The 18,369-nt window shown below is 40.2% G+C and overlaps 1 protein-coding gene across 1 annotated transcript in view; it reads left to right on the forward strand.

Moving 5' to 3' along the window:
* The first annotated feature begins 735 nt into the window (after positions 1–735).
* The window catches only part of PPIL4 (peptidylprolyl isomerase like 4), a 41,328-nt gene continuing 23,694 nt past the window's right edge, over positions 736–18,369 (forward strand). Inside the window, exons 1-7 of the mRNA XM_050787157.1 lie at positions 736–896; positions 5,473–5,540; positions 5,628–5,692; positions 5,985–6,102; positions 10,939–11,081; positions 11,918–12,014; positions 13,144–13,260. Coding sequence (XP_050643114.1) covers positions 827–896; positions 5,473–5,540; positions 5,628–5,692; positions 5,985–6,102; positions 10,939–11,081; positions 11,918–12,014; positions 13,144–13,260 — 678 coding nt within the window. The 5' untranslated portion in view covers positions 736–826. The remainder of the gene's footprint in view (positions 897–5,472; positions 5,541–5,627; positions 5,693–5,984; positions 6,103–10,938; positions 11,082–11,917; positions 12,015–13,143; positions 13,261–18,369) is intronic.

Genomic DNA, 18,369 nt, shown 5'->3' on the forward strand with positions numbered 1-18,369 from the left:
GTAAGAGAGAGTGACAGGCTTGGATTTTGGCCAGGCGCAGTGGCTTACGCCAGTAATCCCAGCACTTCGGGAGGCCAAGGCGGGAAGAGTTCGCATTCTGGAGCTCAGGAGTTCGAGGCCAGCCTGAGCAATATAGTGAGACCACCTCCCCCACCGCCATCTCTACAAAATAAAAGAACAAAATTAGCCGGGCGTGGTGGCGCGCACCTGTGGTCACTTGGGAGGCTGGAGACAGGAGAATCGCTGGAGCCCGGGACGTGGACGTTGCAGTGAGCCGAGATCGCGCCATTGCACTCCAGCCTGGGCGACAGAGCGAGACCCTCTCTCAAAACAGAAAACAAAACAAAATGTTAGTTCTTAGAATCTGAAACTCCTAGTAGAGGCCAAAAGTTGTTTTGCGAAAAGGAGACTGACGAGGAAACCCGGAGGAGTCGGCCCAAATAGGTGGAGAGAAGATCCCGCCGCGGGCGCCCCCTGGTGGATAAAAGGGCCGCTCGGAGAGCGGCTCTGCTCCGGAGACGGACACAAACGGGCCACAAAACACTATACTGAGACCGTTCTGAGGGACAGGCTTCCGTAAAAAAAGCCAAGGGCGGACCCGGGTTTTCAAAACCGCCGCGCCGGGGGCGGGACCAACCAGGACTTTAAGTCAGCTGGGCGGCCCGGCGCCCACACGCCGGCCGGAAGGAACTGCCCGGAAGCGGGGGAGGCGCCGGCGGGATGACGCAAGAGGGGTCGCGCAGAGGGTGTCGTGTGGCGTAGAAGACGCCGACGGCCTGCGCCTGTCAGCCCCCCAGGGGTTTGTAGCAGAGGAGGAGCGGGCGCCATGGCGGTTCTGCTAGAGACCACTTTGGGCGACGTCGTCATCGACTTGTACACCGAGGAGCGGCCGCGTGGTGAGGCTTGAGCCCTACTCACCTGTCGCCGGGTCCCCCGAGCTTGTCCCCCTACTTTCCTTTCTCTGCGCAGTCCAGGGCAGAGATTGACTGGAGCTCGAGCTTCTGGGCTGCTGGTGCCCACGACTGGGCTATTTTATTAACCCGCGTTGGCTAGAAAAGTTTTTGTGACGAGAATTGTTTGAGCCTTGGCAGCCCCTCTCGCCTATCTTGTGCTGGCCAGTCCGGTGGAGGGTGCTTGCGGTCATTAATTGCCTTTGGGGCGTGTGTGTGTGTGATTTGAGCTGCACATACAATACCCATAGCTTTTGTGCCTTTATTGTGTTTACTCGTGAGAGGAACACAGCAACTTTGCTTGGTGTGTAATCGGTTAAATCTTGATGAAGGCAGTTAGGGTGTGATGGTGCAGCGAGTGTGGGCATCCCACCTGGGTGGAGGAGGAAGAGGTTGTCTGGAGTGTGGACTGAGCCTTCGAGGCACTGGGCTAAGTCCTGGGCTTGACTTCTTGCCCCTGAGGGTCTGATTTTCCATCAGGGGAAATAGACACAGGAACCCATTTTAGTTTTATATGTGTTATGGTAGAGGAATGTATAAGTTGCCATGGAAACCAGAGGAGGGCGTCTTCTTTGGTGGGGGTGGGAAGAAGCAAAGCTAGCAAAGACTCTAGAACACTTGAACTAGTCCTTTCAAAGATGAATGGGGATGAGGGTTTTCTTAGCTTGGACTTTATTTGTTTGGAATTTTCTGGAAACGGCAAGTAGTTTGGTGTGGCTGGAAGGACTGATATGAGTCGTGGAACGGTAGACTCGAGTGTGGTCGGATATGCTTAGGTCAGGTCGTGAATAGTCTTGTGTGCCCTACTGATGATCAGAGTCCTTGAAGATTTTAAAAGCAGTATTGAGGCATGGCATACTTGTTTTGAGAAGATAATAGGCAGTAGTGTGGAGAAAGTATCAGAATCAGGAAGAAACTTAGACCAGAAGAGATTAGTTACAAACAGGGTCCTATTCACATGGAATGCAGAACCTATCAAAGAAGGTGAAATAAGTTGCAATATTGTACAATAACTGCCTCCTGCTGTGCTCCACTTTCCACCGCATGCAGCTATTCCTCCCTCTTCTCCACCTGGCAAAAACACTGCGAACTCTCCCGTACCATTTTTACCATTCTTTTGCTTTTCGTTCTAACCAGTATTCCTCTCCACTCTTGTCCTTCTGGCAAACTTACTGCTTTTTATCTAAATCTCAGATCAAGCGTCATCTCTTCTTTGAAGCTCTCCCTCCTTTCTAAGCAGAGTTACCTGAGGTTTCCTCTGCTCTGTCTTAGGTCTTTTATAAACCACATGACACGTTTTATTTTAACATTTACCTATTATCCTGGAGTTGTTTACAAGTCGTGTCCTCTCTCAAGAATGTAAACTCCACTGAGAGCAGGAACTATACCATAATTATCATCTCTATATCCTGAGTACCTAGTACAATGTCTGCTACTTTTAGGGCACACACTAGGGGTTCATTATAATGACTAATGGATATAAATGTGTTGTATTAGTGAGGACCCTTTGTGCAAGTGACAGAAACCCAACTCAAACTGGCTTAAACAAAGAAAATAATTGGTTGCTTCATAATACTGGGGTAAGCTTGGTTTTAAGGGTGGTTGAATCCAGTGCTTCGAATAATATTTAGGGAATTTTGTTTTTTATCCCTTGATTTTGCTTTTCTTTGAGTTCCTTTGATGGTCTGTCCGTGTAGAACAGCACCTGGCAAAATGAATGGGTCTCTTTCCCCAGAGCTGTGAGGAAATAAAGCGGGGGTAGAGCTACCCCACCCAATTAACAAGCAGTGGTTCTGCAAAGATAAGCGCGTAACACCAAAACATAAGTCCACCCCCTGTACATATTTGTAAGCATATGACTGGAGATCTGCTTACGTGTGTACCTGCTATATTTATACTCACTTATCAATCTATGATCAACATATCCAGACTTACCTACCTTCCTTTCATTCTTTCTTCCTTTTCTTTTTTAACTTCTTATTATAGAAAATTTAAAACACAGATGTAGAGAGAATCATGTAAATGAACTCTCGTGTCCACATGACCAGCTTTGTTTAATAGCTGTGAACACATAGCCAATCTTTCTTCATTTATAATACCCCCACTTCCAGTGCATCTGTTTAATCTGTAATTACTTCAGTACATATTTCTAAAATATAAGGTCTCTTTAAAAAAAACAAAAAAATGGAACTATGAGCTTAAGTACCACATAAGTGACAGGTTGAAAAAAAAATTTGACAAGGAAAAGGAAAAATACTAAAGAAAAGAGAAAAAGTTGTAAAAAAGGATAAAAAACAGAACCACAAATCTCATCACACTTTGAAAAAACTAGCAATAATTTTTTAGTATCATTTAGTATCCACTTCCAGTGCATCCGTTTAATCTGTAATTACTTCAGTACGTATTTCTAAAATATAAGGTCTCTTTAAAAAAACAAAAAAGTGGAACTATGAGCTTAAGTACCACATAAGTGACAGGTTAAAAAAAGAAAAAAAATTTAACAGGGAAAAGAGAAAAATCCTAAAGAGAAAAAGTTGTAAAAAAGGATAAAAAACAGAACCACAAATCTCATCACACTTTGAAAAAACTAGCAATAATTTTTTAGTATCATTTAAACTCATAAACTTTAAAAAAATTTAAATTAGGACCCAAAGTCCATATATCGGTTAAAATGTCGTATATATGTTTAATCTATTGGTTCTCCCGTTTTTTTTTTTTCTTGAAAAAAATGTGAGAAAGAATCTGGGTGCTTTGTCTTGTAGAATTTCTCTTGTTTTGAATTTGACTGATTACTGGGTGCGTTAACATATTCCTGTGTCCTCTCTGTTTCCTATAAATTGTTCTTTAGCTTCAGAGCCTTGGTTAGATTCCAGTTTAATGTTTTTGGCAAGAATATTTCACATGAGATAGTGTGTTCTTTCAGCTGCATCACATTCAGGAGGCACTTGATGTCTGGTTGGCTCTTTCTGTGATGTTAAAATTGGTCAGTGGGTTAAGGCCTTTTTGCCCTTATAAATTGTTCCCATCAGATTTTGATGAAAGGCCTAAAGATTTTGGCAGCCATTGATGATCATTGCCTAAATCCATTATTTTTGTTTTCTAGTAAAAGGACCACTCCTATCTGTTAAACAGGAAGCCCAGAAATATATTCAAGAAAAACAACTGCAAGACTGATATTCAGCACTCTTGAACAGCTCAGCCCCATTTTATCACTCCAGTCTTTTAATCCTCTATTACTCTGTAATACCAGACTATTACAGAACTTTGGTCTTTTGGATCTCCCCTAAAACATTTAAATTTCCATTTCCAGGCCTTTTCATAGTCTTCCAAACCTAAAATGCTCACCCTTCACTCTCTGCTAGTCCCGTTCTTTTAATGCTTGCCTTAACCTTCCCTGAGGTTTTCTAATTTCCCTAGCCAGAAACAATCTTTTGAACTCTTGTGGAATTTTTAAAACTACTTTTTACCATTTTACTATTTAAGTGGCACACATGTTATTAATTAGATATGCCCAATATGTAACTACTTGTGTTCAGATGTAAGGACCCTAATTTAATGTAAGCTTTTTGAGGGCAGGAATTGCCTCATATATCTTACTAAAGTCTGCCTGGTTTCTAACTTAGTGCCTTAAGAACTTGTTAATGTGTCTTTCCACGACTAGACTGTGAACTTTTTGAGAGCAGGGACCACGGTTTAATGGCATTTGTGATGGCAGTGTCAGGCATCTAGAAGGTACTCAGTAAATGTTTATTGGATAAGCAGATTAATTTATATGAGAAAGATCGTTCATAAGTGTATGGAGGGCTGTTTATTATTAAAGAAATGACCCGGGGTGTTTGACTTTTTCCTAATTGATATAATCTGTGTCCATTTTTATATATTCTGCTAGATCCTTTCCTATTACAATATGCTCTTTAAGTGTTCTTTTTTCTCGTAATAAAATCAATCCATCAGTAAATGATTGCTTATCACAGGTGTCAGTTTTCCGTATTAGCCCAGATGCCCCAAAAGTCCTATGAAAGAAAGAAAAACGTAATTTAAAATGTTTTTTTTTTTTTCCTAGACTTATTGCCCTTTTATTTCATTTTATTTTGAGACGGAGCCTCACTCTGTTGCCCAGGCCGAAGTGCAGTGGTGTGATCTTGGCTCACTGCAACCTCCAACTCCTGGGTTCGAGTGATTCTCCTGCCTCAGCCTCCCTAGTAGCTGGGATTATAAGTGCCCGCCACCATGCCTGGCTAGTTTTTTTGGTATTTTTAGTTGAGACAGGGTTTCACCATATTGGCCAGGCTGGTCTCAGACTCCTGAACTCAAGTGATCCACCCACCTCGGCCTCCCAAAGTGCTGGGATTGCTGGTGTGAGCCACGGCGCCCGGCCTAGTGCCCTTTTTTATAGCTTTGGACATTTGACTTTTGTTTTCTTTTAATGGTAATTTAGAAATTACATTTTACTGTGGTTTTACTTATTTAAAAATGTATTTGAGGATTACTGTGATAAATTTGGTGTTTACTTTTCTTTCAGCCTGCTTGAATTTCTTGAAATTGTGCAAAATAAAATATTACAATTATTGCCTGATTCACAATGTACAGGTGAGTTGGTAGATATTAGTCTTTTCCTTTGTTATTGGAACTATCTAACAAACTCTGTGAATTAACAAAGAATCCTACATATTACAGAGGGATTTTATCATACAAACTGGCGATCCTACAGGGACTGGCCGTGGAGGAGAGTCTATTTTTGGGTAAGTTGTTTTATTTATTTATTTATTTATTACCTCTGGAAGGGCAGAACAAATTCTTTTGTTCTTAAATGAGGAAAAATATAATTGCTTATGCTTCAATCTGCATTTTAAAATATGGTTTAAATTTAGACTTTTTTCCCCCAAGTTCCCTAAATGTCTAGAAAAAAAGTAATATTTTGAATCCTGTTGGCATTTCTGTAAAGAAGTAATTGGTAACCCTGTGTGTTACTAGTACTTCTATATTTCATTTTGAGAGTACTTAAACATTTTATAACCTTGTATGTTTTTTCAGCCAACTGTATGGTGATCAAGCAAGCTTTTTTGAGGCAGAAAAAGTCCCAAGAATTAAGCACAAGAAGAAAGGCACAGTGTCCATGGTGAATAATGGCAGTGATCAACATGGATCTCAGGTTAGGAAATGAGTAAGAATATGAGGTTTGCTTAGAAATGAAGGACTGGAAGGAGCCCACAGAGTTATTTTTTAAACTATCCAGTGAGGCTGAGAGGGTTTCAGTCAGAAATATTTGTTAGGGAAAAAAATGCACTTTTTCTATGTTAAAAAAATTATTCTTTTAAATATAAAGCATTCCCATTGTGAAGAATTGAGAAAATACAGAAAAGTACAAAGAAAAACATTACCTACAACTCCACCATCCGTGATTATAACTGTTCACATTTGTGGCTCGTTTTTCAGTATTTTTTATTTAATTTATTTATTTATTTATTTTATGAGATGGAGTCTCACTCTGTCGCCCATGCTGGAGTGTGATGGCACAATCTCAGCTCACTGCAACCTCTGCCTCCCGGGTTCAAGCAATTCTCCTGCCTCGGCCTCCCGAGTAGCTGGGATTACATGCGCCTGCCACAACACCTGGCTAATTTTTGTATTTTTAGTAGAGGTGGGGTTTCACCACATTAGCCACGATGATCTCAATCACTTAACCTCATAATGCACTCGCCTTGGCCTCCCAAAGTGCTGGGATCACAGGCGTGAGCCACCGCGCCTGGCCATTTTCCAGTAATTCTTACTTTTTAAAAATATTATGTAGAGTACCTTCTTTTCATTGCCTTGTTTAATTCTCCCAACAACCCTGTTAGAGTAGGTACTTTTATTTTCTACTATATACACATGAATTTGAGTTACGACTTGTCCAAGTATTTAATTTAATTTAATTTATTTATTTTGAGACAGAGTCTCGCTCTGTCAGCAAGGCTGGAGTGCAGTGGCGCAATCTCGGCTCACTGCAACCTCCGCCTCTCAGGTTCAAGCGATTCTCCTGCCTCAGCCTCCCTAGTAGCTGGGATTACAAGTGCCTGCCACCATGCCCAGGTACTTTTTGTATTTTTAGTAGAGATGGGGTTTTGCCATGTTGGCTAGGCTGGTCTCAAACTCCTGACCCCAGATGATCCATCTGCCTCGGCCTCCCAAAATGCTGGGATTACAGGTGTGAGCCACTGTGGCTGACCAAAAAATACTTTATTACTAAAAAATGCTTCTGATCGTGTGAGTCTTCAGTAACTCATAATCTTTTCGCTGGTGAAGGGTCTTGCCTTGATGTTGATGGCCATTGACTAATCAGGGTGGTGATTGCTGAAGGTTGGTGTGACTGTGACAGCTTCTCAAAATAAGACAACTGACTGGCACGGTGGCATACATCTGTAATCCCAGTACTTTGCAGGGGCAAGGCAGGCAGATCAATTGAGCTCAGGATTTCGAGACCAGCCTAGGAAACATGGTGAAAACTCCATCTCCACAAAAAAATACAAAAATTAACTGGGCATAGTGGTATAGGCTGTAGTTCCTGCTTTTTGGGAAGCTGAGGTGGGAGGATCACTTGAGCCCGGGAGGTCAAGGGTGCAGTGAGCTGTGATTGCACCACTGCACTCCAGCTTGGGTGACAGTGAGACCTTGTCTTGCAAATAAATAAGTAAGACAACAGAAGTTTGCCATGTTGATGGATTCTTCCTTTCATGAAACATTTCTGTGTATCATACGATGCTGTTTGATAGCATTTAGTAGAATTCTTTTAAGATGGAAGTCAATCCTCTCAAACCCTGCTACTACCGTATCAGCCAAGTTTATGTAATATCCTAAATCTTTTGTTGTCGTTTCAACAATGATCATAGCATCTTCACCAAGAGAAGATTCCATCTCAATAAATCACTTGGCTGAGTGCGGTGGCTCAGGCCTGTAATCCCGGCATTTTGGGAGGCTGAAGCCGGCACATCACCTGAGGTCAGGAGTTTGAGACCAGCCTGACCAATATAGTGAAACCCCGTCTCTACTGAAAATACAAAAATTAGCTGGGCGTGGTGGCAGGTGCCAGTAGTCCCAGCTACTTGGGAGGCTGAAACAGGAGAATTGCTTGAACCTGGGAGGCGTGGGTTGCAGTGAGCCGACATTGCACCACTGCACTCCAGCCTGAGCAATGCGACAAGTCTGTGTCAAACAAAGTAAAAAAGGGAAGAAAACCACTCTGTTTGCTTATCCTTAAGAAGCAGCTCCATATCTGGTCGTGTTTGATCATGAGATTGCAGCATTCAGTCCCATCTTCAGGCTCTACTTCTAATTCTCATTCTCTTGCAATTTCTACCACATTTGCAGTTACTTCCTTCACTGAAGTCTTGAGCCACTCAAAGTCATCCATGAGGGTTGGAATCGACTTCTTCCAAACTTCTGTTAATATTGGTATTTTGACCTCCTCCCACAAATCACGAATGTTCTTAATGACATCGAGAATGATGAATCTTTTTCAGAAGGTTTTCAATCTACTTGCCCGTATCCATCAGAGGAATCACCGTCTATGGCAGCTATAGCCTTATAAAATGTGTTTTTTTATTTTTATTTTTATTTTTAGAGATGGGGCCTCACTACATTGCTCAAGTGATCCTTCTACCTCAGCCTCCTGAGTAGCTGGGACTGTAGGTACACGCCACATGCCAGGCTGTATTTCTTAAATGATAATACTTGAAAGTTGAAATTACTCTTTGATCTATGGCTCCTTAATGACTGTTATGTTAGCAGGCATGAAAACAGAATTTTTATTTTTTGAGACGGTCTCACTCTGTCACCCAGGCTGGAGTACAGTGGTGCAGTCTCACCTCACTGCAACCTCTGCCTCCCAGGTTCAAACGATCCTCTTGCCTCAGCCTCCTGAGTAGCTGGGATTATAGGCATGTACCACCATGCCTGGCTAATTTTTTGTATTTATAATAGAGATGGGTTTTCACCATGTTGACCATGTGGGCCAGGCTGGCCTTGAACTGCTGGCCTCAAGTGATCCGCCTGCGTCAGCCTCCCAAAGTGCTGGGTTTACAGGTGTGAGCCACTGTGCACAGCTGAAAACAATATTAATTTCCTTTTGTACGTCATATCCATCAGAGCTCCCGGGTGACCCAGAGTATTGTCAATGAGGAGTAACATTTTAAAAGGATTTCTTATTAAAAGTGCAGTAATATTAAAAAGGATCTTTGTTCTGAGCAGCAGGTCTCAACAGTGATCTTAAAATATTTGATAAAACCTGCTGTAAACAGATGTGCTGTCATCCAAGCTTTGTTGTTTCATTTCTAGAGCACAGGCAGAATAGATTTAGCATCATTCTTAAGGGCCCCAGGATTTTTGGTATAGTCAATGAGCATTGGTTTCAACTTAAAGTCACTAGCTGGATTAGCCTGTAACAGAAGAGTCAGCTTGTCCTTTGAAGCTTTGAAGCTAGGCATTGACTTTTCCTCTCTAGCTATGAAAGTCCTAAGTGGCATCACCTTCCAATATAAGGCTGTTTCATCTACATGGAAAATTTGTTATTTCATGTAGTCATCTTCATCAGTGATCTTAGCTAGATCTTCCAGATAACTTGCTGCATGCTGCAGCTTCTTTTTTTATTTTTATTTTTGTGACAGAGTCTCACTCTGTCGCCCAGGCTGGAGTGCAGTGGCGTGATCTTGACTCTGCAACCATCGCCTCCCAGGTTCAAGCAATTCTCCTCCCTCAGCCTCCTGAGTAGCTGGGATTACAGGTGCATGCCACCATGTCTGGCTAACTTTAGCGTTTTTAGTAGAGGCGGAGTTTCACCATGTTGGTCAGGCTGGTCTTGAACTCCTGACTTGTGATCCACCTGCCTCGGCCTCCCAAAGTGCTGGGATTACACAGGCATGAACCACTGCACCTGGCCACTTGCTGTAGCTTCTGTGTCAGCACTTGCTGCTTCACCTTGCACTTTTAAATTATGGAGACAACTTCTTTCCTTAAACTTCTCTTTTTTTTTGAGACGAAGTAATCCACTGCACCTGGCCTCTTTCCTTAAACTTCATGAACTAACCTCTGCTAGCTTCAGACTTTCTTTTGCAGCTACCTCCCTCTCTCAGCCTTTATAGAATTGAAGAAAGTTAGGGCTTGTTTGAAATTAGACTTTAGCTTAAGGGATCGTTGTGGCTGGTTTGACCTATGTAGATTATTAAAACTTTCTTCATATCATCAGTAAGCCTGTTTCATTTTCTTACCATTCATAGAATAGCACTTCTAATTTTCTTCAAGAACTTTTCCTTTGCATTTACAACTCAGCTATTGTTTGGTACAAGAGGCCTAGCTTTCGGCTTATCTTGGCTTTCAACATGCCTTTCTCACTATGCTTAGTCCTTTTTAGCTTTTGATTTAAAGTGAGAGATGTGCCACTCTTCCTTTTACTTGAACACTTATAGGGTTAATTGGCCTAATTTCAATATTGTTGTGTCTTGGGGAATAGGGAGCACTGAGAGGGAGAAAGATGGGAATGGCTGGTTGGTGGATTAGTCAGAACACATACAACATTTATGGATTAAGTTCACCATCTTATATGGGCACAGTTTGTGGTGCCCCAAAACAATTACAGTAGTAAGATCAAAGATTACAGATCGTAATAACAGATATAATAGTAATGAAAAAGTTTGAAATCTTGTGAGAATTACCAAAACCTGAGCCAGAAACATGAAGTGAGCATATGCTGTTGGGAAAATGGCACCAGTAGACTTAATACACGGTTGCCAGAAATCCTTAATTGTAAAAAATGCAGTATCTGCAAAGCGCAATAAGATGAGTTATGCCAGTATAAGCTTTGTACTTTTTACTTAGTTCTAGTAACAAGTGTCTAAGAATTGGTGCAGCAAATGTGGACTCTTAACTTTTGTGTATTTTTTTGTCAGTCTGTAACTGATTTCAGTTTGAGTTATGTATTATTTTTATGGTATTTATTATGTGTCCTTCTGTATAGTTTCTTATCACTACAGGAGAAAATCTAGATTACCTTGATGGTGTCCATACAGTGTTTGGTGAGGTGACAGAAGGCATGGACATAATTAAGAAAATTAATGAGACCTTTGTTGACAAGGACTTTGTACCATATCAGGATATAAGGTGTGGTTACAATTTACTATCTGAATATACTAGAATGTTTTAATATTGAGATGTTTGACACATAGTGGTATGGATAGGAATGGTATGCATAGGACTGGTTTATGGATAATTCTAATCCCAAAAGTTGAATTAATATAAGACTGTAAGAATCTTTATAATAAAAAGGGCCTTCTGTACTTTTATACTCGTACTAATTATTTATTTATAATTATGTTTGGAGGAATTACTTTTTTTAATTTTTATTTATTTATTTTTTGAGATGGAGTCTCTCTCTGTCGCCCAGGCTGGAGTGCAGTGGCGTGATCTTGACTCACTGCAAGCTCTGCCTTCCAGGTTCACACCATTCTCCTGCCTCAGCCTCCCAAATAGCTAGGACTACAGGTGTCCGCCACCATGCCCAGCTAATTTTTTGTATTTTTAGTAGAGACGGGGTTTCACTGTGTTAGCCAGGATGGTCTTGATGTGCTGACCTCGTGATCCACCCACCTCGGCCTCCCAAAGTGCTGGGATTACAGGCGTGAGCCTTTGTACCTAGCTGGAGGAATTATTGATGCTTTAATTTAGTTTCTTAATTGAGAAATAGGGCAAAAATACTAATATTTAGACAGTTATATTAGTTTACATCTTAAAGTAATGCAGGGTAATAAATATGGTATCACTCAATGTAAAACAGCAACACTCACTGTGAAACTATATCTAGGTTAGTAATATCCATGTGCAATATGGGTTTTTTTTGGCCTTAGAGATAATCAAGTAATTTGTTGTAATCTATTAAAATAAATTATGGATTCTGAAATAACTTAAATGTAACATTTTATTTGGATTTATTTTGTAAGGATAAATCATACAGTGATTTTAGATGATCCATTTGATGACCCTCCTGATTTATTAATCCCTGATCGATCACCAGAACCTACAAGGGAACAATTAGATGTAAGTAAAGCCCTCTTGTGATTAAATGTACATTTATATTAATGATTTGTATGGATTTATCTTTTTCATCTATTAAAGTTAATTTTTCAGAATTATTATCTTGCCTAATTGTATTAGAACAAGTTGAGTTTTTTCTTTTCCACAGAGATACTCATTTTTCTAGCTGTTTTCTCATTTCCCTAATTTCCTTTCTTCAGTTTCTTTTCTACTGAGACAACCTTAGCTCTAGAAGCTTACATAAACAACTTGGGAAAGTGTTTTTCTTATCATCTAACTCTAGGAGTTTTCGAGGCCAAATTAAACTATTATCTTGTGAGGTAACTTTTCAACTGGGTATACTCTGGAGCCAGGCTAGAACCCAGAAATTTCTGTGAAATAGCACAGACTTTTCCCCCACATGTTTTAAGGTTTATGTGGCTTCCTCAAAGCTGAATTTGTCTTTATTTTTGGGATTGGTTATTCTGAAATCATTTCTCTTCATTCAGCAGTTAGAATTGGAAAATAAATAGTGTCCATATAGGTATTTATTTGTATTTATTTATTTTTTTGAGATGGAGTCTCACTCTGTCACCCAGGCTGCAGTGTGTGGTGGCATCTCAGCTCATTGCAGCCTCTTCCTTCCTTGTTCAAGCAATTCTCGTGCCTCAGCCTCTTGAGTTGCTGGGATTATAGGCGCATGCCACCATGCCTGGCTAATTTTTGTATTTTTAGTAGAGACAGGGTTTCACTGTGTTGGCCAGGCTGGTCTCGAACTCCTGACCTCAAGTGATCCAACCGCCTCAGCCTCCCAAAGTGTTGGGATTACAGGCATGAGCCACCATGCCTGGCCTATTTTGATTTTAACAGAAGCCCACTTTGGTTTATATTTTAGAATTAATATAAATCAATTTTTGAAGGTTCATAAGTTTGTCTCAGTTGCTGTTCAATTAATTATTTAAAAGTTTTTTTTAGAGACAGGATCTTACTCTGTCACCCAGCTGGAGTGCAGTGGTGTGATTGTAGGTCACTGCAACCTTGATCAGTTACTGTTTTAGCATGTTTGATATACCTAAGAATAAAGTATGTCTTCTATGTTTCTCAGATTTTTTTTATTCTTTAAATATATACGTCAGTAACTTCTGTCTTACAGAGTGGTCGAATAGGAGCAGATGAAGAAATTGATGATTTCAAAGGAAGATCAGCTGAGGAAGTAGAAGAAATAAAGGCAGAAAAAGAGGCTAAAACTCAGGCTATACTTTTAGAGATGGTAAGATAATTATCTTTGTTCAAATTGTTCTGTAATATATCTAATAATACTTATTAAGTGTTTATTTCTGGCTCTTCGGTGGTCTTAAAGTACTAAAAATTGAGTTATGATTTTTTTCTAGTTTAAATTTGATACAGCATAATAATGCATGTGAAAATAAATTTGGCTCTGCTGTCAATATAGTGCTAAGTTCCTTTTTAAACGGTGGAAAATGGATCTCTAACTTATTAATTGAATTTCGGTTGTTTAATATTCATCTCATTTTTAAAGAGTGGGCTGAATTTTATGTATATTAAAGAAGAATTCATTGTACCACTCAAGATTAAACAGAATGCTAGTTGTAGGGCAAAATAATAGGTAGACACTGAACACTCTAAAATATACTGTTTCTCTGTATTACTAACAATGTGAAGTCATTTGGGGAATAATAATTCAGTAGATGATTAATTGACCTATTTGTTGTTATTTTGCGTTTCTTTTTTTTTGAGACGGAGTCTTGCTCTGTCGCCCAGGCTGGAGCGTAGTGGCGTGATCTCGACTCACTGCAAGCTCCACCTCCCGGGTTCATGCCATTCTCCTGCCTCAGCCTCCTGAGTAGCTGGGACTACAGACACCCACCACCATGCCCGGCTAATTTTTTTGTATTTTTAGTAAAGACGGGGTTTCACTGTGTTAGCCAGGATGGTCTCGATCCCCTGACCTCGTGATCCACCTGCTTCAGCCTCCCAGAGTGCTGGGATTACAGGCTTGAGCCATCGGGCCCGGCCCATTTCTTATTTTTGTAGAATAGGCATACCTGTCATATCATAAATAATAAATACTTGAATGAATGGATAACAAAGTTACTATTTTATATAATAGAACTTTCAGATTTGTAGTCTGCTTTAAAATTTATTTAATTATTATTTTATAGAGACAAGGTCTCACTCTGTTGCTCAGGCTGGAGTACGGTGGTGTATGATCATAGCTGGCTGCAGCCTCCAACTCCTCAGCTCAAGCAATGCCCCTGCCTCAACCTCCTGAGTTGCTGAGACCACAGTTGCACACCACCATGCCCTGCTAATTTAAAAATTTTTTGTAGAGACAGGATCTCCCTATGTTAGCCAGGCTTAAGCTTATATTACCATCAGCTGTCTAAATGAACAAATAGTAAAGGCTATATAGTTCAAGAAAGCTTTGCTGAAATTTAAAAAATTAATTGAAAATACACATTTTAATGAGCACACTGTGTATCTCACAGTATTGACCCTGAACACCCAACACCAAGACAAATTCTAAGAGAATTACTACACTTGAAAGATACATTGAGCAACTGGGCAGAAAGAATAAGTTACTTATAAGGGAATGAATTTAGATTGTTATCAGACTTTTCAACAGCAACACTTTGGAAGTTTATGCCAGAAGAAAATGGATTAACATACTTTTTAAAACTTTTTGTTTTCAGATAATTTCAAATTTATGGAAAAAAGTACATAGAACTTCTGTATACCTTTTACCCACATTCACCAATTTTTAACATTTTGCTACATCTGTTTTATGATTCTCTCTTTTTCTCTCTCTCTGATTATACAAGCACATAAACACATTTTTTTTCTGGCCTATTTGACAGTAGGTTGCCTGTTATTTCCCTTTACCTCTTAATCAGTGTGTATTTCCTAAGAGCAACAGTATTCAATGTGTGTAACAATATGTACTTATTCACAGTGTAGTTATCAAAATCAGAAAATGTAGAAGTGAGAGAAATTACAGTTTATAGGGCTGGGCGCGGTGGCTCACGCCTGTAATCCCAGCACTTTGGGAGGCTGAGGCGGGTGGATCATGAGGTCAGGAGTTCGAGACCAGCCTGACCAACATGGTGAAACTCCATCTCTATTAAAAATACAAAAATTAGCTGGGCATGGAGGCGCGCACCTGTAATCCCAGATACTCGGGAGACAGAGGCAGGAGAATCGCTTGAACCCAGGAGGTGGAGCTTGCAGTGAGCCAAGATCGTGCCATTGCACTACATCCTGGGCAACAGGACGAGACTCCGTCTCAAAAAAAAAAAAAAAAAAAAGAAAAATTACAGTTTATATTCTAGTTTTGCCAGTTGTTTTAACAATATATTTCATAATTGTTTCCTCCTCCAGACTAGAATCCAGCTCATGACTTATCATCTGTTGCATTTTATAGAATATTTTCCTACATTATCAGTGCCTCATGGATTCCTTTTTTGGTTTTGCTTTTAATAAATAGACAATTTATAGAACAATTTTAGGATTATAGAAAAATTGAACAGAAAATACAGAGAGTTTCTATGTACTCCCACCCTCTTTTCCCAGTCTTGCATTATTGTGATACATTTGTTAACAATTGATGAGCTAATATTGATACATTATTAACTAAAATCCATGGTTTACATTAGAATTCAAGCTTTGTGTTGTACATTCTGTGAAACTGACAAATGTCCGATAGCATATATCTACCCTTACAGGATCACACAGGGTAGTTTCACTGTCTAAAAAATCCCCTGGGCTCCACCTGTTCATCCCCACCCCCGACACCCAGTTCTTGGCAACTACTGATGTTTTTACTCTCTATACAGTTTTGGCATTTTCAAGATGTCATGTAGTTGGAATTATAGCGTATGTAGCCTTTTCAGACTGTCTTCTTTTACTTAGCAATATGCATTTAAGGTTCCACTGTGCATTTTTTCTTTCTTCCCTTTCCCCTTCCCTTTCCCTTTCTCCTTTCCCTTTTTCTTTTCCTTTCTTTTCTTTCCCTCCTATTTTTTTTGAGACGGAGTCTCACTCATGTCACCAGTCTGGAGTGCAGTGGCGCGATCTCGGCTCACTGCAACCTCCGCCTCCCGGGTTCAAGAGATTCTCCTGCCTCAGCCTCCTGAGTAGCTGGGACTACAGGCACGCGCCACCACACCTGGCTAATTTTTTTGTATTTTTAGTAGAGACGAGGTTTCACCATGTTAGCCAGGATGGTCTCGATCTCTTGACCTCGTGATCTGCCCGCCTCGGCCTCCCAAAGTGTTGAGATTACAAGTATGAGCCATCGCGCCCAGCCCTTTTTTTTTTTTTTTTTTAAATTTGAGACAGGTTCTCGCTCTGTTGCACTGACAGTGGCACAATAAAGGCTCATTGCACCCTGACCTCCCGGGCTCAAGTAATCCTCCTACCTCAGCCTCACAAGTAACTGGGACCACAGGTGTGTTCTACCATGCCTGGCTAATTTTATATTTTGTAGAGACAGAGTCTCACTATATTGCCGAGCCTGGGATTTCATTCCTTTTTTTTTTTTTTTTTTTTTTTTTGAGACAAGGTCTGTCACCCAGGCTGGAGTGCGGTAGTGCTATCATAGCTCACTATAATCTTGAACTTCTGAGCTTGAGCAGTTTTCCTGCCTCAGCCTCTTGAGTAGCTGGGACTGTAGGCACACGCCACCACACCTAGCTAATTTTTAAATTTTTTTGTAGAGATGGAGTCTTACCCATGTTGCTCAGGCTGATCCCAAACTCATAGGTTCAAGTGATCCTCCTGCCTTGGCCTCCCAAAGTGTTGGGATTACAGGTGTGAGCCACCATGCATGGCTGATAGCTCATTTCTTTTAATTGCTAAGTAATATTTCATTGTATGGATGTATCACAGCTTGTTTATTTTTTACCTATTGAAAGATACCTTGGTTACTTCCAAGTTTTGGCAGTTGTGAATAAAGCTGCTGTAAACATTTGCGTGCAGATTTTTGTGTAGGCATAAAGTTTCAATGCATTTGGGTAAATACCTAGGAGTTCAGATGCTAGGTTGCATAGTTTAGCTTTGTAAGAAACTGCCAAACTGTCTTCTAAAGTGGCTTTACATTTTACATTCCTACCAGCAATGAATGAGAGTGTCTTTTGCCTCACATTCCTGCCAGCATTTGCTGATGGTATTGTTTTGGATTTTAGTCACTCTAAAAGGTGATCCTGTGTCCTTTGGTTTTATTAACATGTTTCATCTTCTATTTTCTAAGAACATCAGTTTCTCTTACTTTATTTGCATTTGTTTGTAATATACTGATAATTCAGCTAGTGTTTTGTAAAATTAATTTTGAATCTCATAGCTTTTATGAATGTTTTAAATTTTCTAGTAGTATTTTAAAGTTAGCTTTGACTAAAGTAGTATATAGCAAGTTCTTTTTTGACTCATTAACTTTTTTTTTTTCTCATTTGTGCTTCCTTTCTGCCATTATAGGTACTTTGGAGGATTTTTACTAATTTGCTCTTCTCCTTCTGTGTTTTGACACTCTTTTCTTTTTTCTTTTTTAGAGGTAGGGTCTTACTCTGTTTCCTAGGCTGGAGTGTAGTGGCGTGATCATAGCTCACTGCTGCCTCAAAAACTCTGGGACCCAAGCAGTCCACCAACCTGAATAGCTAGGACTACTCACACTGCCATGCCTGGCTAATTTTAAAATTTACTATAGAGACAAGGTCTTACTGTGTTGCCTGGGCTGGTCTCAAACTCCTGGCTTCAAGTGATCCTCCTACCTCAGCCTCCCAGAGTGTTGGGATTACAGGTGTGAGCTATCATGCCTGGCTGTGATACTTCTTATTGGACATAATGTTGTCTTTTGATAGACTTCAGAAACATTGAGATTTTACTGGCTCTGTCGCTTCTTACTGTTTTTTATTTTCAAGATTTTGGGGAGAAGAGTGTGTTTATCCAAGAGGAGACACTTTACAAGTGATCTTGTCAGAAATAATATCTGAGAAAGTGTTTGAATATATGTATAAAGGAATGTTTTGCCCCATCTAAATATGATAGAGTTGCATACATATATGTTAAAACTCTGATGATATGCAAGGAAATGACTAAAAAGGAACACCAAAAAGCAGGGTATTCGTTATCTCTGATGAGGAGGCAGAGAGAGAATGGGATCAGGTGACATTTTAGTTCTTAAGCTAGGTGGTAGTGTCATAGTGGTTTTTATTTTTATGCTTTATAACTTACATGTTCTTTTTTTTTTTTTTTTTGAGACAGAGTCTCTCTCTGTCACCCAGGCTGGAGTGCAGTGGCCGGATCTCAGCTCACTGCAAGCTCCGCCTCCCGGGTTTACGCCATTCTCCTGCCTCAGCCTCCCGAG

This window comes from Macaca thibetana, chromosome 4, assembly GCF_024542745.1.
Source record: "Macaca thibetana thibetana isolate TM-01 chromosome 4, ASM2454274v1, whole genome shotgun sequence".
NCBI classification, from domain to species: domain Eukaryota; kingdom Metazoa; phylum Chordata; class Mammalia; order Primates; family Cercopithecidae; genus Macaca; species Macaca thibetana.